The 27831-nt window shown below is 45.0% G+C and overlaps 1 protein-coding gene across 6 annotated transcripts in view; it reads right to left on the bottom strand.

The window, feature by feature from the left end:
* Window positions 1-27831, bottom strand: part of LOC146811881 (sulfotransferase 1 family member D1-like) — a 331172-nt gene that overhangs the window by 202945 nt on the left and 100396 nt on the right. For all 6 annotated transcript variants that reach the window (XR_014966793.1, XR_014966792.1, XR_014966790.1 and 3 more), the window contains exon 2: window positions 19746-19894. Coding sequence is in view for 2 of the 6 variants with exons in the window: in XM_085618839.1 (XP_085474965.1) it covers window positions 19746-19893 (148 nt within the window). In the remaining 4 variants the exon portion in view is untranslated. The remainder of the gene's footprint in view (window positions 1-19745; window positions 19895-27831) is intronic.

Below are 27831 nucleotides of genomic sequence, written 5' to 3'. Positions count from 1 at the left end.
GGCATCCAACAGGGCCACCCCAACAGGAACACCCATCGCCTGGGCCCAATCAAATACGGAAATGAGTCGCCTAACGTGATCCGTAGTCCCCCTCCCGGCAATAAACCCATGTTGTTGTAATGAGACTAGAGGGGTAATAACTCCCCCCAATCTCCTTGCCAGGCATTTCGAATAGATTTTATTATCAGCATTAATTAGAGAGATTGGTCGGTATGAGGAAAGCTCATGGGGATCCTTTCCCTTTTTCCTAAAAACTACTATTACTGTTTGCGACCAAGAAGCCGGGGGAGCCCCGTCAAACGCCCCTTGAAATACTAAAGTCATTATCCCCTCTAAAGTCTTCCTAAATTTAATATAAAACTCTAGAGGGATCGAATCCGAGCCTATCGCCTTCCCTGAGGCTAGCGACAGCATAGCAGTTTCGATCTCCTCCCAAGAAACCCCTTCCGACAATGCATCTTTATCCAGCTCATCTAACCCCGAACAGGCCATTCCCGCTAGATACCTCTCAGCTCTTACGACTGGCTCTGCCGTATATAATTTTTCATAATACTTTTTAAAAGAATCTTGAATCAGAGAAGGGGTCTCTAACAGTTTCCCATCCATATCTTTAATCTTAGCTATCCTAGAATAGACCTCTTTTTGGCCTAGCCTATTAGCAAGAACACTCCCGACCCTTTCTCCATACTCATAAAACTCACTCCTATGTACTTGGTACTTGGCTGCTGCTACATCTGCATAATCTTGATATATTTTCGCTCGACAGGCAGCAACTTCTGCCTGGACCTCCTTACCCCGGCCTGCACAGTTTATTTCTTGAACTAATTTTTGCTCGAGCCGAGAGAGGGCCGCTAAATCGTTTGTAGACTTTAGACGCTCTATTTTACGTTTCCTCGCAACAAATCTTACTGTCTCACCTCTTATCCCAGCCTTCATTGCGTCCCAAACAACATCTATCCTAGCTGATCCTATGTTCGCCTGGATAAATTCGGGAATCCATTTCTTCATCCAGATACAATAATCTTCATTAAACAAAAGCTTTCTATCAAAAGTCCATTTTGTGGCCCTAGCCATTAACCCCGTACAATCAAACTCCAATACTACCGGATTATGATCCGATATAATTTTGGGGAGTATCTTGATAGAAGCCCTTGATAAAATAACATCAGAGACCAAAAAATAGTCTAACCGTACCATCTTTCCATGTGGGGCAGAAAAATATGTATAGCCATCTTGACCTGAATTAAGTTCCACCCACACATCATATAGGCCTTGGTCTTGGACCAACGCCTGCAGACTCCTAAATCCTCGCGGCTTCCTACCCAAATAGGATTCAGCTGTTCTTAAATTTACCTGCGAATGAAGATGGATATTTAAATCACCACAGACTATCATAGGATGTGGATATAATGCTAATTCTGTATTAATCACTTGAAAAATACCTGGGTCATCCAAATTTGGACCATATATTGAACATAGTGTAATGACTTGCTGAGAGACCACTACCTCCATCATAACCCAGCGTCCCAGCTTATCGGCTTTATACGTCTTAACCTCCAATAATCCCTTTTTAGCAAGTATCGCGACTCCTTTGACATTAACTGACTGCGATGTACTGGCTAATAGTTCAAGCCCTAGAGAACCAAGCCAGGCCCTATTGGACCAAGCTATGTGCGTCTCCTGCAAGAAAAGGAGATCCCACGAGCTTGAATATATCATTCTAGCTAACACCCGTCTTTTCCTAAAATCATTCAGACCACAGATATTAAGCGTACAGCATATTAATTTCCCCATCCAGGATCCATATCACATTCCAAATTTAGTCTTACAAATTTAACATTATAAAATTTCCCTCACCAGACATATTTACCTCAACAGCTTGCTAACCACGTATACAACTGATACAGCTGATATCTTTTGAGAGCTAATACAGTTTTTTTTAATCCTACCATATATATCTACTAACTTTAACTGAAGTGGCATAACATAGAATATATAATCTGTACTCCTCGCTGAATCTGTTACACCCTGCCCCGACACCTCACCATCCCCACCCTCCCAATCCCCCCGAACCCACCCCCTAGACTACCAACCCTTCCCCCCCTATTACACCCTATACCCCCCTCATAGAGCATTGGGAAGGTCTTCCCTAGTGATGATAAAGCGCAGTGCCCATCTTCCACCTCTACAGCCTGCCCCCAAAAATTCAAAGAAGAAAATAAAGAAAAACAAAGACGTAATTCACCTCATAGCAGCCCAACGACTCAGTGATAAATCCATACATCTCACTAAGTAGTTAAATCTATTGGTCAACTTACTACCATACTATTTCTTCCACCTTCATTAAATAATGTAACCCAAAACCCTCAAAAAGAGGAGAGAGAAAAAGCCAGAACCCTTTGACCACAGTAACCCCTCCTAGATGAGCTAAATGTACTAAGCTAAATACATCTAAATCCCTGAGCGTAATGCCTTATAAAGTAATCAGTAATTGTAGGGGATTAAGCGTAAGGCATTAGGTTTAAGAGTAACAGGTTAAGAGCATGGGTGTTTATATATTTTGATTTCCTGCACACAAAACAAATATTTATAAAACACAGGAATTATTTATGTACATACCAAACATTTAAGTTAAATAGACACATGACTGACTGGTGATGATAAGAGAGTAAACAAGAATTGCCACTGTCAATATTTTTAGTTTAATGTGCTTGAACCTGCTCGCATAAAAGCATCCATCTCACTCAGAATTCACACTGCTCCTCCTGCACTGACATAGGCACAACACTCACCCTCTCTCCCAAACTGCCTACCTTGCATTCATTTCTTGCTGACCACTTACTCTGTACTTACCTTGTAGTCATTCACCATGTACCCAGCACTTGTACACCACCCTGTCTAAACACACCCACCACTCAACCAATGCTCACCATACACTTATCACTTTTCACTCTGCACTCACCTACCGCTAACCCTGCACCCACTCAACCCTCCTCTGCACCCAGAAACTGCTCGCAAGCACTGCTCATCTTACACTCATACACCACTTACCCACCTAACCATGCATTCCACACCACTAAAACACTACTTATGCTGACTGATCACCCTTCACTCGTCCACCTCTCACCCATCTGCTCACATACATCTCACCCTGCACTCACCATCTGCTCATATAACCATCACCCTGCACTCACACATTGCTAAAACACCACTCACACTGACTGCTCACCATAACCCTGCACACTCACACATAGCTCACTCTGCACTAGGACACCTCTTACCCTAATGTCAGACACTGCTCAACCTCACTTACGCACTACTCAGTTGCCATACTCTATCTACACTGACATCACTGACCCAGCACTCATGCAATGCTCACCCTGTACCCGCGACATTGATCACCGTGCTCTCAGCCACTGCTCACACACCTATCACCCTGCACCCAAACACCTCTCTTCCTCTACTCACACATTCACCTGAACACTCACCTCTCAACATTCACACACATTAACACACCACTCATTCTGATCACTCATCCTGCATACATACACAAATCAGCATGTGCAGGCTCCTCTTACTCTGCCCACTCACTCACTGCTCAGTCTGCATATTCAAAACTCATCCTACTGTGGAAATATGGATTTTTAGGGTCAGTTATGTCCCCTATCTTGGACCCCAACGGTTTCATGTATAAACCATAAGTACATGTATGTTTCCTCCAGTTCCAGTTATGAAGACGCAAACACATGTGAGTCCACCGTCAACATGTCCTCTTTCAGATCCGCCATGAATGGGCCGGATATTCTATTCCTAAGTATGAAAGGCCACCGGCTTTATATGGTTCACTTATCCCATTTTGCAGTTCAGACGAGTAGGCCCTGATTCTGCCATCAAGCCTTTTCTGCCTTCTGCCTCTGAAAGCTCCAGTCTGAGCTCGCATCTGTACCCATGAACTTTGTCCTACTCCCTGCGCGGCTAACGGTGCCTGATTCCAGCCTGTTGCCTGCCAAAAACTGTATTTCACCTTCAAGATTATCTGCTTTGCTCCGCTCCCTATCCAATACATTCCTGTCTAGTAGTTTAAGTAAACATTCTCCCAGCTACCGAGCAAAGGGCCCGGCTTCTCTGTCTTCATGCAAGTAATTCATAGCCCTATTACTATGGAAGATTTCTGCCCTCGCATCTAGTGTAGACACTTAGACGCTTGTACACGCACTAACGGTCAGTATAGTCAGTATAGAATAAGATTCTATCCTAAGAGTCCTTTCTTTCTGGATAACACCGTTCTTTAAACATAGGATAATAGATATGATTTGGGATTAGGTTGACATAACCCCAGACTTCTGTCTCCACATGTAGAGCTAAATGTCAAGTCCCCTTCATCCCCTAGTTGCACGTCAATCACATGTCATGCTGCTGCGCGCGCATCTCTGCCAAGTATTTCTGCTGACATTGCGAAATTCTTTCATGGAACCACCCATTTATGACATCATACCTGATGACGTTCTTTAGTTACACCCACTTTAGTTACGCATGTATGTTCTTATCTTTGTTATCAACTGTTACGCCTCCGGCATCTGTTTCACTGTAATGCCTATTGTATATAAATGATTACTTGTCAATAAAGTGGGGTCCTTCACTTCCTGAACCTTCGTGGTGATGGAATATGGAGTCCTCAATTCGAATTGATTTTGGAATAAAGCCCGTTCCGAACCTCTAATACCACGGATTCTGCCTCTTATTTTACTGAGCTATTATTATAGATTTTCCGCATCAAATTAAGTTCCGGTAATTAAATTATTTACCACATATATGGCGCCCGAACAGGGACACTTTCTCATCTCACGCGCCGGAGGTGCGTTGCAGGCCCGGTCTCCTGTCACAGCTGGACGGACAACAACGCGTACCCACAGGATTTCCTGTATCTCCCTCCTGCCGAGCGGGGGTAACTGAGGCTGCGATCAACACCCAGACGAGGCGGTGAGAAATGCGAAGTATCCCGACCAGAGCCTAGCTGAGAGAGCAAGATCCGAGGTATACAGAGGCCCACCAGTTCCGAAGTTCCGAAGTTCCGAAGTATCGAGTCGAGTCCAGTCCGGTCCGAGTCCAGTTCAGTTCGGTTCCGAGGCCTTCCGTTCCGAGCTACCCGGTGAGTACCATTGTCGGGGAGGCGTTCTGACGTGCACATAGGTTGTGCCGGTCAAGACGGGTTTGGGTACACAAATCCGGTCTGCACTGTTTCAGCAGTGTATCTGTACTGTTTAGCAGTATATCAAGTATGTCTAGTATATGAAGTCAGAATTATCTAGTTAGTATCGAGTATTATGCTTAGTGAACGGCCATCATTGTTGTTCATTAAATGTTAAATGTTAAATGTTTTAAATACGTTCTGCATATTGTGGTGTGAATGACTGTTCATTATTGTGTTTCGTTGTATTGAACGTGTTCAAAATTAGGTATCAGATCAGATCAGTTCTCAAAATGCCGCTCTTTTCGAAATTAAGACAGATCAAAACTAGAAAAGGGGTACTCGAAGAAGCTGTTCCCATTCCTCCTAGGGACACTCCAGGGTACTTTATGTATCATAAACATGGCCTAGACGCCATATTATTTCTTGATTTATGGGTAGACTACACCAAGGAATTACCAGAAAGTCAGAGGTGGCCCGCAGCTGGGACCTGGGATGCAGATTGCATCGTGAAAGTAGAGGAAGAATTATGGAAAAAGAAAGCTAGACAATCACAGAAAGACGCCATTGAATTATGGCGTAAAGAATCGTATAGACGTACAGAAAAAGCACGTAGACAGGAAGAGAAGAGTAAGGAGAATTTAAATAAAGTTCGAGAAAATATATTAATTGAAGAAGGTACTCGAGTAAAATCAGAACAAGTAGACAGACAACGAAATGCCCTTATGAATGGTATGTATCCTCTCCTGGCCGAAGGATTACCTAAGGCTACTCCGGAGATACCAAAAGACTTGCCACCCCCATTGTTTCCGATAAAAGTACATCCCAAAGGGCATCCCAGAACCGCAGAAGATGTTTTTCTTTCCTCTTATTTAGACGACGCAGCTCCCGAGTATGCTAATGCTGCGCCACATAGACCGCCCGCCGAGGGGGTTCAACGCCAAGACCCTCCTCCGTCTGTACCACCGCAACAACAAACTCCGACACAAGTTCCGGCAAGCACATCTGCTTCGACATCTGTATCCACACCTATAGTTGCTATATCACGTTTAACGAATCCTTTCACATCCAGCACCCCAGGTGGGGCTACCGGAGGTACATCAAACATTTTTTCCACGCCACCCAGAGTAAATAAACTTTCCTTTCAAGAATTAACACACCAACGTACGCCCAAACTAGTAACTCCCAACACGCTCAAGGAACTTCTAATAGATTGTAGATATGACCCTGTGCCCGGAAAAGGGGACGAAATGATGCTGGCATCATTACGTATCCGACGAGCTGCAATATATTTAGGGAAGTTACCAGGAATGACTACACATTTAGAAAATATATATCACTTTGTCCAGTCAGGGCGAGATTCTGAGAGTATTAACAGAGCCATGGAGTACCAAAAAGTGGAAATACAGGGGGAACTGTTACGTTTCCTCATAAACTGTGTGATCAGAAATCAAGACCAACCAGGGGTAAATCCGGAAGAAATGCAAATTCTTACCACATGGAGTCAGAATATATCAGAGGGGAGACATGATAAATGAACATGTATAGTAGCTATGTGCCGAAAGATCCGCAAAGAAATAGAACGAATACACGAAGAAAGATTAGCAGTAGACGAACCTGAACAAACCGAGGACGAGGGAGAATTAGAACTGCCCACAGGACAGTTAGAAACCATGGCCTATGTAGGTAGAGGAAGATCTTGTAATAACACTAGAGGCTTTACTGATCCGATACGTCCGATACGTCCAGATAATAACAGAAACTTCCAAAACCCAATAATAAATATAAGGTCCCCCGAACATACGTTCCAAGCTGCTGACAAATTACTCCGAGAACGAAGGGGTTATCATCTACTCGATTCTATGGACGAACAAGAATTAGCTAGATCAGCCGTTCATTGGGTTGATAGTCCCGGAAAATATAGTGATGATACATTAGCGCACACGTTTTTGAACCTCGCCCCAGATGAACAGCGTTTAGCTGGTATCTATATGATTCAACAACTCCTTATATTGTATAAAAGTCAACACTCCGATCCTGGTCCCTTACCTGATATATTGACTGAATTACTCACAAATAAATGGAGAGGTTCAGGTACTGAGTTAATTAGAGAAATACTAGAATCCAGAAAGCAGTACATTCTTTTTGTATGTCCCGAACATGTCTCACTGCCCATAAAAGAAAGAACGACGTATTATATGGATAGACAGAATCCCTTACGCGAAGTGCACCCGATAAAAGGTGATGACAATCAGTTTAAACGTGTGTTTGTATACACACCCATATCCAAAATAGAACTATTAGAAATGAAGAAAGTGGTACCCAGTCATGACAAAGACCCAGCGGGTTTCCACCGAGAAATTAAAGACATGTTACTCATGGGAGAGTATACCTACCCCGACATTATGACAATATTGAAGGTATTAATGCCTGCGGGCATTTATGAAAAACTCAAGGAAAAGGATTGGGAGGTGGGAGACCAAAAGATAGATTGGACAGCATTAGAAAACGAAGAAAAAGCTCCAGGTGCAGGGCTTGGGGAGAAAACCAAAACACTACCAGGTTTACTAGTACAGGTACTGCCACGTTTATTAACTACGAAAAAGGAAGACTGGGGTGCAATCTCAGCCTGTAAACAAAAACCAGACGAGGACACTAGTGATTTCTACGCCCGATTCGAAAAATGTTTTGGTATAAATAGTGGAATAAAAGCAAGCAGCGAATCGTATCCACATCTGTTTGTGACAAAGTTAGTTGAAAATTCTTTGCCCCAAGTTAAGAATAGAGTATTGAAATTCGAGAGTACCTGGCAAGGTAACACTCCGTCACAAATATTACAAATGCTACAGTACCATCACAATAGAATTAGAGAGGAACAAGAACATGAACAAAGACGCATGAAAGACACAAAAATGAAAATGCTAGTTTCCCAGACAGTTCCAGCTGACGGTCATAAAAAGGGTATGACAAAGTCCAGTGTTTCAACAGGTCCTGTAAAAGGGACATGCAACTATTGTAAACAGCCAGGCCATTATGTACACGATTGTCCAGTTTTAAAACATAATATCGCCATAGGTAATACAAAAGAAAGACCACGGCCACTTAGACAGGATCAGAACCAACAAGGAGCCCCGCAGCATGCACAGTCCTTGCCAGCTCCGCAACAGTCTCTGCCGGCTCCACCATCGCAGCCTATTGCTGCCACACAAACAACGACACGACAGATGTACCAGACCGCACAGTATGACTATCCTGATTATCAACGATACTCATGAAACAGCCTAGAGAGGGAAGTTGGCTTACCCCTTATTGAGGTCCCTGTAGATCAAGAAGGACCTTATGTACACAGTGAACTATTAGGCCAAGATAGAAAATTTTTACTTGATACAGGGGCAAGCCGAACAACAATAAAACGTAGTGAAGTTCCAGGGGCACCCCTCTCAGGCTCACAGAATATTTCCCTTGGCTTTTCAGGAAAACCTATCGTTAACGAAGTATCACAGCCTCTTCCCCTTACGATTGGTCCTTTGACACGAACTACAGATTTATTGCTTACTAAATCATGCCCAGAAAACTTGTTAGGTATAAAAACTTTGAAAGCTCTAGGAGCTATAATATGTTGTTCTCCGGAAGGAGTAAGATTGTTTTTACGTGATTTCAAAGGGCACTATGTGTCCCGAGACATGGATCACCGACTGCAGACTTTACCCACACATTTATGGGCAGAAGGCCCTACAGATGTTGGTTGCATGAACATTACACCATATCGAGTCACACTAAAGGCAGGAGTGGTACTACCACGAATGCGACAATACAAGTTACCACCAGATGCTGTAGTGGCTTTACTGCAAATCATTGACGAACTTATTACCCAAGGAGTGGTTGTGGAAACCGACTCCAATGTATGTAATTCCCCGATAATCCCGATTCTTAAACGAACTGATCCAAAGGCCCCGCCAGTATACCGATTGGTTATTGATCTGCGCGAATTAAATAAATGTATTGTACCACAATACCCCGTAGTTCCAGACATTTCTTCATTACTGACAGCCATTGATTCCGAAGCAACATTCTTTACTGTAATTGATCTCAAGAATGCCTTTTTCAGCGTCCCAATAGATCCGGAAAGCCAATACTTGTTCGGATTTAGTTTAAATGGACGAAGCTTTAAATTCACACGCGCACCCCAAGGATTCACAGAAAGCCCCAGCATCTATAGCCAAGCACTGAAACGAGAACTTGACAGTATACACATGCCAGTCAACACTGCCCTGCTCCAATATGTCGATGATCTGCTGATCACCGCTAGAAGCGAACCTGAATGTGAAAAAGCCTCACTGACGGTTTTACAATTTTTGGCCGAAAAGGGGCATAAGGTGTCCCCTTCTAAGCTGCAATTCTGTGTCCAGCGAGTTGTTTACCTTGGTCACTCGCTGTCCAAGGAGGGAAGGCAGCTTACACCAAATCGCATCCAGTTAATTGCTAACATGCCAATACCCAAGACACAAAAGGAGGTGCGGGCTTTTATAGGCCTCACTTCATATTGTAGGCAGTGGATCCCTCAGTATGCATTTCTAGCAAAACCACTCATTCAGTTGACAACACAGGAGGCAGCCACATGCAACTTACTATAGCCCTTGAACCCCCGCCACTAGTGGAAGCAGAGACTATCTCATGCCCCGCTATACCTCCCCACTGGAGAATTAGTGCTGGCACATTGTACCGACTGAGAGTACCCTGACTGGATTGGCCCTTGGAAAGTCAAGCTAAACAGACTGCTCAAACCCACACATCTGACATGACAAAGACAATAGTTCCGACACCAACACATTGCATGACGGTTAAGGATCCCGCTCTTGACGTAATTGACATACAGACACATGCTACACCAGATGAAATAAAGAAATGGACTGAATTAGGAGGGACCCAAACGGATCAAGGATGGATGACGAAGGAAAAATCTGTGTGGTTCCTTCCTGATTCAATGGTCCAAGTTATCATTAACACTGTACATAGTCCAGCACACCTAGGAGAAAAAGCTATGCTAGACAGCATTCAACACATTTGGTTCAACAAACATTTACGAGCAGCAGCTAAACAAAAAGTCCGTACCTGTATGATCTGTTGTCAGTTTAACCCAGGTAAAAGCATTCCCGTAGAACAGGGCGGATTTCAGCCTCCTGATCACTCTTTTGAAGTCCTCCAGATGGATTATATCCAGATGGAACGATGTCGAGGATTCAAATATGTTCTCGTAGTTGTCTGTGCTCTTTCCCGTTGGACAGAGGCATACCCGGTTTCAGATTACACTGCCCCGACTACTGCCAAACAGTTGGTTCGAGAATTCTTCCCACGATACGGTTTACCACGTGTTGTCTACTCAGATAACGGCCAGCCGTTCTCCTCCGAACTAATGAAACACGTTTCACTTTTGTTAGGCTATCAGTGGAGATTTCACTGTGTCCGACACCCCGAGGCAGCAGGTGCAAGACACAAAAGGAGGTGCGGGCTTTTATAGGCCTCACTTCATATTGTAGGCAGTGGATCCCTCAGTATGCATTTCTAGCAAAACCACTCATTCAGTTGACAACACAGGAGGCAGCCACATGCAACTTACTATAGCCCTTGAACCCCCGCCACTAGTGGAAGCAGAGACTATCTCATGCCCCGCTATACCTCCCCACTGGAGAATTAGTGCTGGCACATTGTACCGACTGAGAGTACCCTGACTGGATTGGCCCTTGGAAAGTCAAGCTAAACAGACTGCTCAAACCCACACATCTGACATGACAAAGACAATAGTTCCGACACCAACACATTGCATGACGGTTAAGGATCCCGCTCTTGACGTAATTGACATACAGACACATGCTACACCAGATGAAATAAAGAAATGGACTGAATTAGGAGGGACCCAAACGGATCAAGGATGGATGACGAAGGAAAAATCTGTGTGGTTCCTTCCTGATTCAATGGTCCAAGTTATCATTAACACTGTACATAGTCCAGCACACCTAGGAGAAAAAGCTATGCTAGACAGCATTCAACACATTTGGTTCAACAAACATTTACGAGCAGCAGCTAAACAAAAAGTCCGTACCTGTATGATCTGTTGTCAGTTTAACCCAGGTAAAAGCATTCCCGTAGAACAGGGCGGATTTCAGCCTCCTGATCACTCTTTTGAAGTCCTCCAGATGGATTATATCCAGATGGAACGATGTCGAGGATTCAAATATGTTCTCGTAGTTGTCTGTGCTCTTTCCCGTTGGACAGAGGCATACCCGGTTTCAGATTACACTGCCCCGACTACTGCCAAACAGTTGGTTCGAGAATTCTTCCCACGATACGGTTTACCACGTGTTGTCTACTCAGATAACGGCCAGCCGTTCTCCTCCGAACTAATGAAACACGTTTCACTTTTGTTAGGCTATCAGTGGAGATTTCACTGTGTCCGACACCCCGAGGCAGCAGGTCTCGTGGAACGACATAATCAAACTCTGAAAATTAGATTGTCCAAAATATGTAGAGAGAAAGGTGTCGACTGGGTAGTAGCCTTACCAGTTGCACTCTTTTATATGAGAATGGTAGCGCACTCTCGAACAGGGCTATCCCCTTATGAGGTGGTCTTTGGTAGACCACCAAATATGTGGGGGACGCCTATACCACGAAAAATAACTGATGTTGACTGTAACATGCTGACAGATTACTTGGCTTCCTTGATGTCTGCACTACAATCTTGTCGTTCACAGGTAGCTGCAGCCTTTCCCGACAACACCGAGGTGAAACCCCATGACGTAATTCCAGGGGATTTGGTGTTAGTGAGGAACTTTGACCGAAAGTCCCAGCTGGATCCTAGGTGGAGATCGCCTCAACTCGTACTGTTAACAACAAGGACAGCCGTGAAAATCGAAGGTCGAAAAGGCTGGATACATTCAAGTCATATCAAGAAATTTCATGGACTACCGTCCGATGTAAATGACACACCTTGCGTGTCTTCACCGATTGACTCAAAGCTTCCTTTGGTTGAACTGAATGACAAAGAACAATACAGACTAAAATTAAGGTCTACCAAGTCAGACAATTTGATTGTTTAAGTCCTCTCCAAGGTGAATCGGTCGAATTTGTCCCTGACATGAATCCCCTAGACCTGAATAGAGAAAGACACCGAAGGAAGCGAATTAAACAACATGCGTACTATAAATCACTGCGTAGTCATTGCACAGTGACGTTATTAATTTTGTTTTTCTTATGTCTTTTAATAATAGCTGCAAGTATATTGTTGCACATATATTATCCTATTTCTAAACATGTTCATAATGTTACTGCTGAACATTCTTTTAGTGAACTTACCCCGCATGAGTTGTCATATAGATTTGCGCTGCGCAACAACACTTTTATTAGTATGTTACATCATTCCCATCAGGTTAGCAATGCTACAAATTGTTGGATATGTGGCCGACTCCCTCCCTATCAGAACTATAAAGGAATTCTGCCTCTCTTCCCATACCCGTTCACACACAATGGCTCCTGTGGAGCATGGTTTAGTCTAATTAATTCCCAAGATTCGAATTCCGCAGTTTATCAAGACAACTGGGTATGGGGAAACCTGAACTTAGTTTTACTCAAAGTCTGCTACCCTGACAAGAAGGGACTTCCCAAAGGAACAGGAACTGATCTAGAAAATGAAGTATATGGATTAGGTAATTTCACGCTTAATCTCATGATCCTGAATGTTGAATCTGAAGCTGCACCAATTTTGCCCGCTATGTCAGTATTTCCGGTTAAAGGTGAATTATGTATAAGAAAGAATGGCTCTATACACATGGGCCACAGTAAATGCACCACTGTAATAGAATTCAGTGATCAAGGCCAGTCTACATTTAGAGCTTCTCGCCATTCCTACTTTGTATGTGGTCAGACTGCATATATACGTTTGCCTCTAGATTGGGATGGTACCTGCTATATTGGATTCCTTTTGCCACCTGTTTTCCTAGCTCCTCCTGATTATCATAGAAATACTCATTTAGTACACAATAGAGAACGGAGAGATCTCCCAATAGTCGATTACACTGAGACAGCATGGGAAAAATACACAGATTTCAATAAAGGTCTCTTTCCCTATATAGGTACAGTTACCAATAGTAAGCTGATACGTAGATTAACCAGAACCCTTGAAGCAGTAGTGAACGAAACTATTTCCGCCTTAGGCAATTTAACAGAAGAGCAGTCTGCTATGCGGATTGTTGTGCTTCAAAATCGTCTTGTCCTTGACGTCATCCTGGCCGATAGGGGCGGAGCTTGTAGGGTCATCGGATCAAGCTGTTGCATTTTCATACCAGAAAATTCGCCATCTGTATATAAAGCCATAACTCGCCTTCATAAGATTGTAAGCCAGATACACCAGAATCCAGGCACCTGGACTTGGTCCAGTTGGTTTTGGAGTGTATTATCTACCTTTGGATGGAGGGTCCTATCCTTCCTAGGTATTGGCTTTCTCATACTATTCAGTTGCTGTTTATGCCTACAATGTGGACCAGCGATTTGTGGTCTGTGTGCCACCTCGTGTATCCCACATCCAAGTTTTCATTCAAGATTCCGGAAGAAGAAAGAAGAACAAATGATGCTATATGAACAGATCAACGGATTGATGAAGATTGATATCTCTTAAGGGCAAGTAGGGGACAAGGAGGGAATGTGGAAATATGGATTTTTAGGGTCAGTTATGTCCCCTATCTTGGACCCCAACGGTTTCATGTATAAACCATAAGTACATGTATGTTTCCTCCAGTTCCAGTTATGAAGACGCAAACACATGTGCGTCCACCGTCAACATGTCCTCTTTCAGATCCGCCATGAATGGGCCGGATATTCTATTCCTAAGTATGAAAGGCCACCGGCTTTATATGGTTCACTTATCCCATTTTGCAGTTCAGACGAGTAGGCCCTGATTCTGCCATCAAGCCTTTTCTGCCTTCTGCCTCTGAAAGCTCCAGTCTGAGCTCGCATCTGTACCCATGAACTTTGTCCTACTCCCTGCGCGGCTAACGGTGCCTGACTCCAGCCTGTTGCCTGCCAAAAACTGTATTTCACCTTCAAGATTATCTGCTTTGCTCCGCTCCCTATCCAATACATTCCTGTCTAGTAGTTTAAGTAAACATTCTCCCAGCTACCGAGCAAAGGGCCCGGCTTCTCTGTCTTCATGCAAGTAATTCATAGCCCTATTACTATGGAAGATTTCTGCCCTCGCATCTAGTGTAGACACTTAGACGCTTGTACACGCACTAACGGTCAGTATAGTCAGTATAGAATAAGATTCTATCCTAAGAGTCCTTTCTTTCTGGATAACACCGTTCTTTAAACATAGGATAATAGATATGATTTGGGATTAGGTTGACATAACCCCAGACTTCTGTCTCCACATGTAGAGCTAAATGTCAAGTCCCCTTCATCCCCTAGTTGCACGTCAATCACACGTCATGCTGCTGCGCGCGCATCTCTGCCAAGTATTTCTGCTGACATTGCGAAATTCTTTCATGGAACCACCCATTTATGACATCATACCTGATGACGTTCTTTAGTTACACCCACTTTAGTTACGCATGTATGTTCTTATCTTTGTTATCAACTGTTACGCCTCCGGCATCTGTTTCACTGTAATGCCTATTGTATATAAATGATTACTTGTCAATAAAGTGGGGTCCTTCACTTCCTGAACCTTCGTGGTGATGGAATATGGAGTCCTCAATTCGAATTGATTTTGGAATAAAGCCCGTTCCGAACCTCTAATACCACGGATTCTGCCTCTTATTTTACTGAGCTATTATTATAGATTTTCCGCATCAAATTAAGTTCCGGTAATTAAATTATTTACCACACTACACACACCGTTGACCCTAAACACTCACACACTGCTTATCCAAGACAAACACAACACTCATCCTACATTCACACTACTCGCTCTGCATTCGGACACCACTCACTTTGCCCTTAGACAACCATCATCCCACACACCCAGCTCTCACAAACCACTCACATATCTTTCACCTTGCACCCATGCACTACTCACTTTGCACTCACACATCACTTACCTTCCATTCACCCACTGCTCACCCAGCAGAGAGACACTGCTCACACTGCACTCAAACAACAATCATAGACCCCTCTGTCAGCAGTCACACACTGCTCACCCAACACACAAATCACCTTGCGCTCAGACACAGCTCATCCTGCTCAACCAGCACACTTACATTACACACTGCCCACACTACTCTCAAACACCTCTAACTCTGCACACCTGTGCACCACTCACTCTGCACTCTCAACCTGCACCAACATTGCTCATCCTGCACCCAGGGAAGGAGGCTTGGAATGCAGTACCACAATACATTCGTCCTGACTGTGCTCCTCCATTCTGTGTTACTGCCACTGAATAAAAAACACTGAAATATCTAATTATGTGTAACCTAAATATTATCTCTATTCAGAGGCTTTTCACTCACTCAAAAAGAGGCGGCTTACTCACAGTGATTGAGAAACAAAAAAAACAATGATCACAGCTGCTTATAGGGTAAGCAGTCTTCCTGCCAAATCAAAAGCTGTACTTATGCGAGCCAACATCTGTGCAGAGCCACAGTCCCTTTCTGTAGTACTCCAGAAAGTTATTATTTCAATCACATAAGGCTTAGTGACAGCTGCACACTCTAGCTAGACCTAAAAACTGTCTACCCACAGAAAGACGTAGAAAAGGTAAATGAGGAAAAAGCTAGTAGAAGATGGTAGAAAACCAACAGCAGGTAAGAAACCAGTATGTATCCTTCTTTATTTCCCCTAGCTCTTCCAAAGCCTAAACCCAGTGGTCGCTCCTCCACTAAGGCGGGCGAGAGTCCTCCCACTGCTCTGTGAGCAGTTCAAAAAGAAAAGAGAAAATGATAATAACACATTGCTCATATCATTTTATTTTTCCATCATGGCTCAGATTGTTAGGGGCGGGTGTGGTTGGGCTGTCACATGAGCAGGGGATGAGTGGTGGGCACTCTCTTAATTGTGCATGCTGATTTGGCTGGCTGCCTTTTGGTTGTCCAAACAGTCATGCGCATTAGCATGCTCTCCACCAGGCTGTATTGCACAGCCTGGGTGGAGAACACGCACAGGCTCCCAGTACCTGACTGAGCCCCGAACCTTGGCACTCAGACCCATCACAAGGAGGGAGCGTTCTTGGGTATTAATGGTAGTGCTATCCCCTGAGCCTTCGGAGGGGACTGAGCTTTGGGCTTCCAGGGGAAGGTAGATGCTGACATGATAGACGGGCGACTGCTGTGAGTGTATGTAGGAAGGTGGAATCTGACTGCATGGTCACCGAAGCTGATTTCCTCTGCCTGTGTGGGTTGCAGCCAAGGCTTGTTGGTGTTCGATCCGGACACAGACCCCCCAGCACTCGACATCCTTTGTGGGACAGCTCACCTCCAGACTTTGGTCATCGCAGACGTCTCCTGGTCCCCGTGGCTGCAGAGTCAAGCATCGCATCTTCTCATCTGAAGCAGTCGACATTGGTGGGCATTCATCTATCGTGCCCCTGGTCACCCTGAAGTGACCCAGACTTTGTGCCCTCTGCTTTCAGGTTCTTCTCACTTCAGATCCAGGCTTGGACTCCACCGGACACTTTTCATCTTCCCGGCAGCAGCACTTCTTCGCATCACGCCATTGAAAACGATGAGGGTTTCTGACACCACTTGACCCCTATTCACCCGGCTCCCCTGGGATAGGTAACATGGGTACCTCGGTACTCACAAGGGTGCTGGCCTTAGAACCTTCTATGTTCCAAAGGGTGTGCTTGAAGTCCTCCCCGAAGTGTCCTTAAACTCTAATTTTCCAACCACGACTTTCCCATAGGGTTGTACAGAGCTCGCGCCTGTGTTCACACACTTCGCCTGTCCTCCGTGGGTCCCCTGTGTCACTACTTTGGGTGGTTCCTTGGGGTCCCAGCGATTCTACGTGCTCTAGGCACTGTGCCTAGTTAAGTCGTGGTTGTTATACCACTTTCTTAGTATATGGTTCGGTCTCCCCCTGGAGCCCTCTGTGTATTGTGCTATTTATTGCTGTTCTAGTGATTTAATAGTGTGTGCTTTGTGCTCTAATCTCATAAAGAGGTTAGTAGAGAGTGCTTAGTAATAAATACATATATTTTATATATCTCTTGTGTGGGTCTCCTTTCATTTGGTCATTCAGAAGGTTCTGATCTGGTAAAACAAGCTGCTTTACATTCATTCGAGACTTAGCCTGAAGGCTGCTCTCCACAGCTACCACTAGGATAGCTTTCTATAAAGGTTGTCTTTCACCTAATCATCAATAAGGGTTGTTTGGACTGGTACAAGGTGACCACTTTAATTAGTGGACAGCATATACCAGGCCAACTTCTCACAGTGTCTAAAACAGTCAGTGGTGGTGGCATCGACAGGATCACCTCCTCCAGCCACTCTCGGCATGCTGGCACAAGGGAAGCAGGTGGGGCTCTTAAAGATTCAGGTGTAAGGATGATGGAAGCAATAGGAATTCTCACCCCCAGAAATGACAGGTTGCTGAGGTGAGACCTGCACTCGTGGTAACAGCAGGGATGAGCTATAGGGTTCGGGTGGACCTTCAGTCTGGGCCCCGCTGCCTACAGCAATGTGTGGGGGGCCGTGGGCCAAATGAGCAGGGAGCACAAGAGACTGTGCACAATCGGGCCAGCCGCGCGGGAGAGGTGACAGCCCGGGTGGAGCTCATAAGGAGGGGACATAAGGAGGTGAAGGTGATAAATGGGGGTGCTGAGAGGGTGGACCGAAAAGCCTTGAGTTAAGATCTTCAGCTATGCAGGTGTGCCTGTGAGGGCCCAGCTTTTCTTATGTGGTGGAAGGAATGGAAGCTCTGCCGCACAGAGCTTGCCCTTCACAATGGTGGAGTTCTGACTTCAGGAAGAGGGTGGCTTCCTAGGCCTCCAAAGCCACCTTGCATGAGTCTTGTGTCTGTATGTCCTCCGGTCCAGGGCTGCCGAAGACCCAGAAATCCTCAAGAAAGCCACACCCCAGATGCCAGCTGAGGCATCAGACCCAGACACCGGTGAGCGCCAGTGCCGACAGCGAAAGGAGATGGCTGGATGAGCCCCGACCATTAAGTGAAACCGGCGCACGCTGAGAAGAAAGATGCCCCATGCTTGTGGGCGCCCTGAAATGTACAACAAAAGGAACGTGCAGCAGTTATAGAAAGTAGAATGCAGCCTAACCATAGACTACCCTCCAATTTAAGGCACCGATGGCTTCAAGCAGCGCCATTTCTCCCCATTAGCATAGCTCTCAACTATGGGTCAAGACTGTTATTAAAATGCAGGTGCATGAAAGTTCTACATGCGCGTAGTATCACAGCAGGGGATCAGTAATGCTTCTGTCTAAAAAGGAACCAAACTAAGGATTGGATTCTCCCTAGGCTCACTTTGATTTCAAGCAGAATTGCTAAATAGCAAGGTGTTTTGGGAAAAAGGGGGTGGTGATGGACAGAGTTTCTGAATGATGCAGAATACTCTTACCAAGTCAAGAGATCATGGTTTTAATCCATCACCGTTTTTTAGCTCACTGCACCATCCCAGCTCAGAACCTGGCTACATGCAAATTAGTCTGTACCTGTCCCAGTGCATGATGGGAACAGGGCAAACCAAACTACCAAGCCAATTTTTATACTGGGAAGGAAACAAGCTTCCGGGGACCGGTTTCTGGCATCACAGCCTTCGTTGGCCCGGCTTGCCTGAATCCTGATGGTGCAATGAGCAAGGGACTCACGTCTGAGCATACCCTCCCACACTGAGTGTGGATAAAAACGATTTGGGAAAAAGGGGGTGGTGATGGACAGAGTTTCTGAATGATGCAGAATACTCTTACCAAGTCAAGAGATCTTGGTTTTAATCCATCACCGTTTTTTAGCTCACTGCACCATCCCAGCTCAGAACCTGGCTACATGCAAATTAGTCTGTACCTGTCCCAGTGCATGATGGGAACAGGGCAAACCAAACTACCAAGCCAATGCAGCCTAACCATAGACTACCCTCCAATTTAAGGCACCGATGGCTTCAAGCAGTGCCATTTCTACCCATTAGCATAGCTCTCAACTATGGGTCAAGACTGTTATTAAAATGCAGGTGCATGAAAGTTCTACATGCGCGTAGTATCACAGCAGGGGATCAGTAATGCTTCTGTCTAAAAAGGAACCAAACTAAGGATTGGATTCTCCCTAGGCTCACTTTAAAGCGTCGCGCTCTGTCCTGTTCTACAGACCGTAGAACAGGACAGAGTTGATTTCAAGCAGAATTGCTAAATAGCAAGGTGTGACATCTCTCCCACGCTTGGGCTCCTCCACACTGGGAGAGAGATGTCTTCTAAAGTATCACCTCTCATCAACAGATAGCGGGTGTGACATATATCTAACAAGCTATGAAAGAGGTGTTCTCACCAGTAGAGGGGAATGCGTGATATGTGTCTAACAGAAGGTGTGGCACCGTCCACACGTGGACACGATCTCTCCTTGACCTCACCTGCCTTGGGATAGGTGGCGATGAGAACGTCATCCGGCCTGGCCTCGAACTCCTCCACTCGCGGATAGTTTTCTACCATGCTCTTGAGCATGACGGTCCCTCTGAAAGTGACATATTCATCAACAGCGAGAGCGTGCGAGACATCCATCCTGCAAGAAAAGGGAGAGCTGATTAGGACACCACGTATAGCGAGCGGTCACGTTCAGTAATGCCCTACTATATGTACATATATTTAATTACATAGCCACAGGCGTTTTATCTGCATATATTCATGTCTGTGTGTTTGTGTTCGCTTGTTTACAATTGAATGTATTTACTTATTAGAGTACTCGTCTTTTTACCTCACGTATGATTTATCCAATAATTCACTGTTCTGTTTATTTAATTGTCTTTTCTATTCATTTGTTCATTTAAATAATTATTACGAGTAGTATTTTCTTACTCATCGCTATTTCTGAGGTTGTGCCTTTACTTCATATTTATTGATATATTTGCGTATTGTAATGCATGTATTTAATTGTGTATAGTTATTAAAAAAAGAAATGAATAACTTTTAATGAATGTACTTATTTTTGACTTAAAAATGTAATATTCCATTTTTTTTGCTTGATATCTCATAATGTCAATCTTATAAAGGAGGATTATAAGGCAGTCTGCCCACGTGCGCGGCTGATTCGAATCTCTTGGAAGGTGCCCATCTCTGGGGCTGGAACAGCATGGAGAATTGCTGGTTAGATAGCGATACATTGACAGAACCGTATTTCCTCAGTTCTAGGACTCTGGGGGGATCTGCGTTTAGGGATTGAGGAACCTGTGTAGAGTTGTGCATGTGCCTTTGTTTTGCCTAACGTCGGAATTGAAATGAATTATGCTAGTGAACTGTGAACAGTTGAAATAGTTGGAAGAATATATACAGATCGGAATGTGGCCCGTAAAAAGTCATTCATATACAACCTGCAGCAGGTCAAGATACATTGACAGAGTTATAACGTTCTCAGCGCTTTAGACGATCTTTCAATAAACCAGCAAATAGTCTACAAAAAAGAGACACCTACAAAGATTTAAGGCACTTGAAAAAAGGCAATATGATAATAATAAAACTTCAATAGCCTAATGGAAATAACAGGCAGAGAGCAGGCTAGCATACAATTTACTGTGCTTAACAAGAGAAAGGCATGTGGTTGAAGGCTTTGCAGGTGATGCATAGATGAGAGATGGAGCAGGGAAGATGTGTGTAAGAGAGAGGTGGGAAGTAGAGAGGAGAGACTAAGAGCAACATGAGTTAGAGAAGTGAAAGATAAAGGGGAGAGAGACAGGGGTGCTGAGGGCCATGGCAGGAGAGAGTGGAATTGCAGATGGCAGTGGGCGTTTATGATATAAAGTTATAAAGTTTAGTGATAACAGGTAGGATTAGGAGCAAATAATGCTTTGGGGGAAACTAAATGGCAGAAAAGTGTCCACAAAGTAGAGATAGTTACCAATAGCAAAGAGGCAAGAAGAAAAGAAATATATGAGAATATGATGAGAGGAGTGACAATTAATAGAGTACATATAGATGACAGTGAAAAAGCTTCAAGGGGTCAGGGAATAGTGGAGTTGAAAGAAAGAGATACAGAACAGTAGACTGGCACGAAGAGAAAGTGCAGTGAAATAACAATGAAAGAGCAAGTAGAAGAGAAAGAGAGAGAATAGAGGTGTGCCAATGGGGAGCGAAACTACTCAAGTATCAGTAAGATATCAGTGTCGTGACAAACACAACAGTGACAGAGACAAGTGATTTGGCACAGAGAGAAAGAGCAGCCTGGCACGTCAAAAAATATAAACAGCTAGATTGGAGAGAATAGCGAGTGCCGCAAAACACCATTGAAATGACATTAAGATAAAAAGGTGCATCAAAACATCAAAAAGATGACTGAGTCGGATCAAAGGGTCGAGAATGGAAGCATAGAGGATAAACTGAAAGAGTTCAGAGTAAAGAGCATCTATGTGAATCATGCCAGTCCTTTCTAAATTGATAGTTAAAAACCAACAACTATGGACTGTATTTTTCCAGGCTCGCAACTCTAAGAAGCTGCAATCTCTTTGAGATATGAACGATTCTGAACTCATTGCAGTGTAACGTTTTGTAAGCGATGCGATCTGGTTGGTTGCCCTACATTTACCTCATAGGGACCAAGGAGAGACGGATTCCCACAACCGCCTCCAAAACACAGTGCCAAACTCATCTTGTACACTTTGATTTTTTTCTACAAGAGCCCTGTTCCAAACAAAGACCCACACTCCTGGATCAGAAAATGCAGGAACCAGTCCGCTAGACTCTCAAACAAAGCACCAAGCTCCCTGTGAGCCACCATGATTATGGAAAGATGGAAAGATTCACACATTCCTCTCCTAAATAAGCAAAGAGAAAAAAACATTGCGTGGTAAGACAACTGAGCTAAAAAGGTCCTGTCTGTGGTGTTGGAATGTGGTTAAAGAAGTACAGAGCCCTTCTGATGGTAAAGAGCCCTGTGTGTGGTAAACAGAGGCTGTGAGAAGTTGGCCTGATGTATGATGTCACTAGTTCTAGTGTACACCTTATATCAGTCCAAACAACCCTTATGGTGATTGGTTGTTAAGTCAACCTTATAGACCAGCTATCCTAGTGGTAGCATGGACAAGAGCAGTCTTAGGCTAAACTCTGAATGGCATGTGAAGCCAGCTGTTATACCATATGTAACCCCTTGAATACCAAATGAAAGGACACCACAACAGATATATATATAAAATAAAGTGTATTTATTCTAGTCAAACCCTCAGCACTCTTTATGAGATTCGAGGTAAGTACAACACAGTCTTATTCAAGCATACATTAAGTCACACAGGTAAGTAATACAGTTAGGCCATAGGGGCCACGCAAACCATATACTAAGTAAGTGGTATAAGGACCACTGTCACGGAAATAGGATAGGCCTAGGCCTAGGGAATCGCTGGGGCTACACTACACTACCAAAGGTTAGGAAGTGGGAGGCCCACGGGATTCAGGTGCAGAGTGGAAACACTCACGCGTAATGCGTATAATCGATAGAAATAGTACAGTTTAGAATTATTAAGATTTAGGACACTTCTGGAGTAACTAGGAAGTCGAGACTTGAGAACTAGACATTAGGATAGTCAATACCCTGATGAGCACCGGAGTACCCAAGTTACCTAGCCCACGGGCTGCGGGTGCATAGGTGTGAAGTTGCGTCGGGTTTCGTCGTCGACTCCTATGGATGCCTGAAGGAAAGATGCTGACAGGCAGTCAGTGAAGAGTGTCCGGTGGATCCCAAGGCTGGGATCGAGAAGGAAGGATACCTGCAAGCAGAAGGGACAGAGTCTGGGTCACTAACCAGTGACCACATGGAACCAGGAAGGAACCAGGCGATGTCGGGAGATTGCAGGTGAAGGGGTGAAGCTTGTCGCAGCAGCCACGGGTACCAGGAGACGTCGAGGACAACCAGGACCAGGAGGCGAGCTGTCCCACGAAGGCTCTTGCCGTCGGCGGCGTCGAAGTCGAACTAGGACCCACCAAGCCTTGGCAAGCGGAACCCACGAAGAATGGAGGACTTGCTTCTGGTGCAGACCAGGAAGGTCTGGGGTGCTTCTCTTTGGCAGAGGAGCAGGAGCCAGTCTGGAGGAGCCAAACCAGCAGTGGAAAGTTAAAGGTGTGTCGTCACAGAGGTTACTAGCCAACGGGCAAGTAACCGGACAGACGCGTCAAGCAGGAAAATGCAGAAGGGCCCCACGCAGGACTTGTGGAGTGTGGGGGGCTGATCTTCGGTGCAGATGGTGCTTGGGGTTGGGGCTTCTCAATCCCCGGTGCACAACTTCGAGGGTGCCTCAGAAGCTGCGCTGGAAGATACTCGCCACTTTTCCCAGGTAGCCGGTCCCACGTCTCTCGTCACCTCCACGGATCTCTGCTCGGCTGTGGATCAGGGTCGGAGAAGTCTGGAAGTCAAGGCTCTGGTCGGGCTCTGCAGTCGGTCCCTCATAGAACTTCAGCAAAGCAAAGGGTAAGTCTCTTGATGGTGCCTGTTTGCACAGGGTGACCACTCCTTGGCCACAAGGGAGATTCTTCAGTCTTCTTCTTTTGTCGAATGTCGAAGGTCCAGAGTTTCTGTTCAAGTTGCAGGTTCAGGATAATCTAATCTCCTGGGGCCCAGCTACCACACTTATACTAATCTGGGGGGCTGGGTTGCCTGCTAGGCCACGCCTTATGGGTGGGACCTGGGAGGGGGGTGGTTACACCCCCTTCCCTTTGTCCAGTTTCGCGCCAGGACTGGGGCTGGAGTGCCCCAGCACCGGTTTGAACTGGACTATGCATGGGACACCTTGTGTGCCCCAGGCAGTGTCTCGTTTCTTTCATCCCTCCCTGCCCCAATACACTAAGGCCTGTCTGGGGTGGTGCTCGCACCTCCCAAGGCAGGAAACCTATTGTCTAAGCCTCCCGTGCCGGGATCACTCCCAGCAGCAGGAGGTCAGACTTGTGTCGTGGCAGCAGCATCCATTTTGTGATGCTGGGGCTCTGGTTAACTTTAACCGGGTAAGTAGGTTTCAACATGTCTTATCCCTCTAGAAGGGAGGGGTAATATCCTCATCCCCAGAAATGGGATGGGGGTATTATTCCAAAGTGTTAGACACCTTACACGACATGTTTTGATAAAGCCAAACCATAGTTACCATAACCGTTTAAGATTATAAGGCACTTTAAGAGTATATGGTAGGCTATATGATAGAACAGCTATAAGGACATGGTTCCGAAAGCTGCAGACAGGCTCAGCTCATGCTAGAGCACCATCTCACATGTTACCAAGCACTCTGCCTCCAGGATTGTTAAGGCCTGCCATAGGAGTGGCTGATAGGTACACATGTGTCTATATATAAGGTAGGTATAGGAATACTACACCTAAGCAAGGAGTGATTACACAACCTTGCCCCAGCTGAGTGATCAGCCAGTTGTGTCATAATGGAAGGCCAGGCCAGGGGTGGCATAATACATGCTGCAGCCCCTGGTAGGCCTAGGGTACACCTATGCCCTGGGTACCTAAGGTACACTGTACAGGGGCCAATAAGGTGATCCTATCCAATTGGGTTATGCATCTAAAGTACATAGTATTAATTTAGAGAGAGAACAGCAGGGCTGTGGGTCTGATTAGCAGGCCCACAGCCACATCTAAGTCAAAAACCAGTAAAGCAAAAGCAAAAAGTGGGGGTGAACATAGAAAGCAGACCCTACTCTCCTACAGAGGCCACCTGTGGTAAACAAGTGCAACGTGGCCTGTGAGTTCACAAGTTTCTCCAGAAAGTGAATCACAAGATGGCAAATAGGACTGCAGGGAGAATCGAGTGAAATGTGTCGGCTCCTCCTTCAAAGGTACATCTCCTAAGAGTAGCGGCAAGATAAAAAAATAACAAGCCAGGCACACAGCTGCGAGGGGCAAAGCTCACTGCTCCAGAGTCCTCAGTCGAGCAAATACCTTCAAATGCTTCACAAGTTGCAATGTTTTCAATCAAAGGGGAGCTTTGGGATCGGAGCGTTGGCTTCCCACAAAGCATGTAGAACTGGGATCACAAGGTCTCCATTGAGACCAGCACATTGTACTGAGCTCATGGCACTTGGGCAGCGCTGAAGCTTCAAAGCAAGGATGTAGATCTTGTAGTGACAGCAGGGGTGCTGACATGCTTAAAATCAGTTCCACCAAAGCAGATGAAAACAGTACTTGGGCCACTGGACACTGATAAGAGAAACACACAAGGAACAACATGAGGAACAAAAGAAGTAGTATGCTACAGCCAATACAAATGGCAAAGCCAATAGGTCTTGCCTATGCAAGACCTATTGGCTTTGTCAATGTGTTGTAGCCATGTTGTACACCAGCATGGCTGCTGTTCAGCATGGTTAAAAGTTAGTGGCATAGAGGAGAGTGGAGTGACACAGAGTGGAGTAGCAAAGACTGAAGAAAAGTGTTATAGAGTGGAGCAGCAGTGGAGTGGCATAGAGTGGGGTAGAGTGTCATAAAATGGAGTGGCGTAGAGTGGGATAGAGTGTTGTAGAGTGGAGCATCATAAAGTAAAGTGGCGTAGAATGGAGTGGCATAACGTGAGATAGAGTGGAGTGGAGCAGAATGTCGTAGAGAGGAGTGGCATAGAGCAGAGTGGTGTAGAATACAGTTTCATAGAGTATCTTGGAGTGGAATAGTATGGAGTAGTTTGACATAGAGTGTAGTGGAGAGGTGGAGAGTGAAGGAGCATAGACTGGAGTAGAGTGGAGTAGAGTGTCATATATTGGAGTGGTGTAGAGTGGAGTGATGTAGAGTGGAGTAGAGTGGAGTGGAGTAGATTAGAGTGCCGTGGAGTGGCAAATTGGGCAGTAGTGTGTTATAGAGTCGAGCAGCATAGATTGTCAGAGAATGGAGTGGCATATAGTGGCTTAGAGTGTCATAGAGTGGAGTGCCATAGAATGGAGTGGCATTAAGTGACATGAAGTAGAGGCTTGTAGAGTGGAGTAGAGTGTTCTATAGTGGAGTGGTGTAGAGGGGTATTGAGTGTAGTAGAGTGGCGTGGCGTGGTGTGGAGTAGAGTAGAGTGTCACACAGTAGGATGTCAGAGTGGAGTGGAGTGGCATAGAGTGGTGTGTTGTAGAATGGGTAGAATGTTGCAGAGTGGAGTAGAGTGTTAGTAGAGTGTCACGGAGCAGAATGGAAAGAGTGTCGTAGAGTGTCAGAGTGGAGTGGAAGTTGTAGAGTGGAGTGGCGTATAGTGGCGTGGTATGGCGTAAAGTGTAGTAGTGTGAAGACTGTTGCAGAGTGGAATGGAGTAGAGCGAAGTAGAATGGAATAGAGTGTCATTGAGTGGGGTGGCGTATAGTGGAGTAAAGAAGCGTGGAGTGGCATAGAGAGGAGTGGCATAGTGTGAAGTAGAGTGGAGTGTCAAACTGAAGTGGGTAGAGTGGAGTAAAAAGTCATAGAGTAAAGTGGTGTAGAGTGGAGTAGAGTGTCATAGAGCGGAGTGGTGTACAGTGGAGGGCGTAGAGTGGAGTGGTGTAGAATGGAATGGCGCAGAGTGGAATAGAATGTTGTACAGTGGAGTGACATAGAGTGGCAGAGAGCAAAGTGGTGTAGAATGGAGGGGCACATAGTAGAGAAAGTGGCATTGAGTGGCATTGTGGAGTGATATGTGCCAGCTCGAAGTGTGGGTGTCGAATTTAAAAAAAGGAATGTGTGTGTAATCTGAATAAATCTGGAGCAAGACTGGCCAGCTAAATGAAAGCAGCCCAGCTATCACTGACCAAGAAAGACAAAAGAAGTGAGAATGCCAACCAATGGTAAGTGATGGGTGAGCTGTAAGCCCTCTTAAGGTCTGTTTAAAATACAATAGTTCTCGAAAGACAGGGCATGTGCGCTGCCTCAGGCGAGACCAAACAATGAGCTAACAGAAGATCATAGCACCTGCACATGAACCAAACATTAAACAAAATCTCTGAATAAAACACAATACTATTTTTTCTTGGCCTATGTACGCAGGATCTCGATCAACCATGATTCTATTTAGGAAAGAGTTGTAGATGCTCCTCTTTAAAGAACAATACTTTTCAGCTAAGTTTAAAATATGCAAGTATCACATATACCCATTTGTGAAAGGAGCATGTTCAAGCATAAATGCTGTAAATAGCAAAATATGTGGCACGTAATGGAATTAACAGCTTTGAGTGGGTACTTTGCCTAAGGGACATGACTAAATGTGCACATGTGGCCCGCCAAAACTGCATTTCATCAACATATGAGGCTTTGCTAAAGAGGCAGCTGCTGAACTGGCACACATGCAAGTCCAGCCATTCGTAGAACCAAAAGAGTATAAATGGCCCTGGTGTAGTCAAGAAAACCGTAAAGAACAAACAATCCCATTAATTGACACCCACGACATTTCCACCTGAATGGCTCCAAACAAAGCATTCACACAAAATAAGAACATAAATCACTTGCCCAAAACACAACACCTGACGGTCACCATCAGCCCCAAGATAAAATTCTTGATTTTCTTCCACAGTCATGTGTTTGCAGAGTGA

Source organism: Triturus cristatus, chromosome 7 (genome assembly GCF_964204655.1).
Source record: "Triturus cristatus chromosome 7, aTriCri1.1, whole genome shotgun sequence".
NCBI lineage: Eukaryota > Metazoa > Chordata > Amphibia > Caudata > Salamandridae > Triturus > Triturus cristatus.
This window is presented reverse-complemented; position numbering and strand designations above follow the sequence as displayed.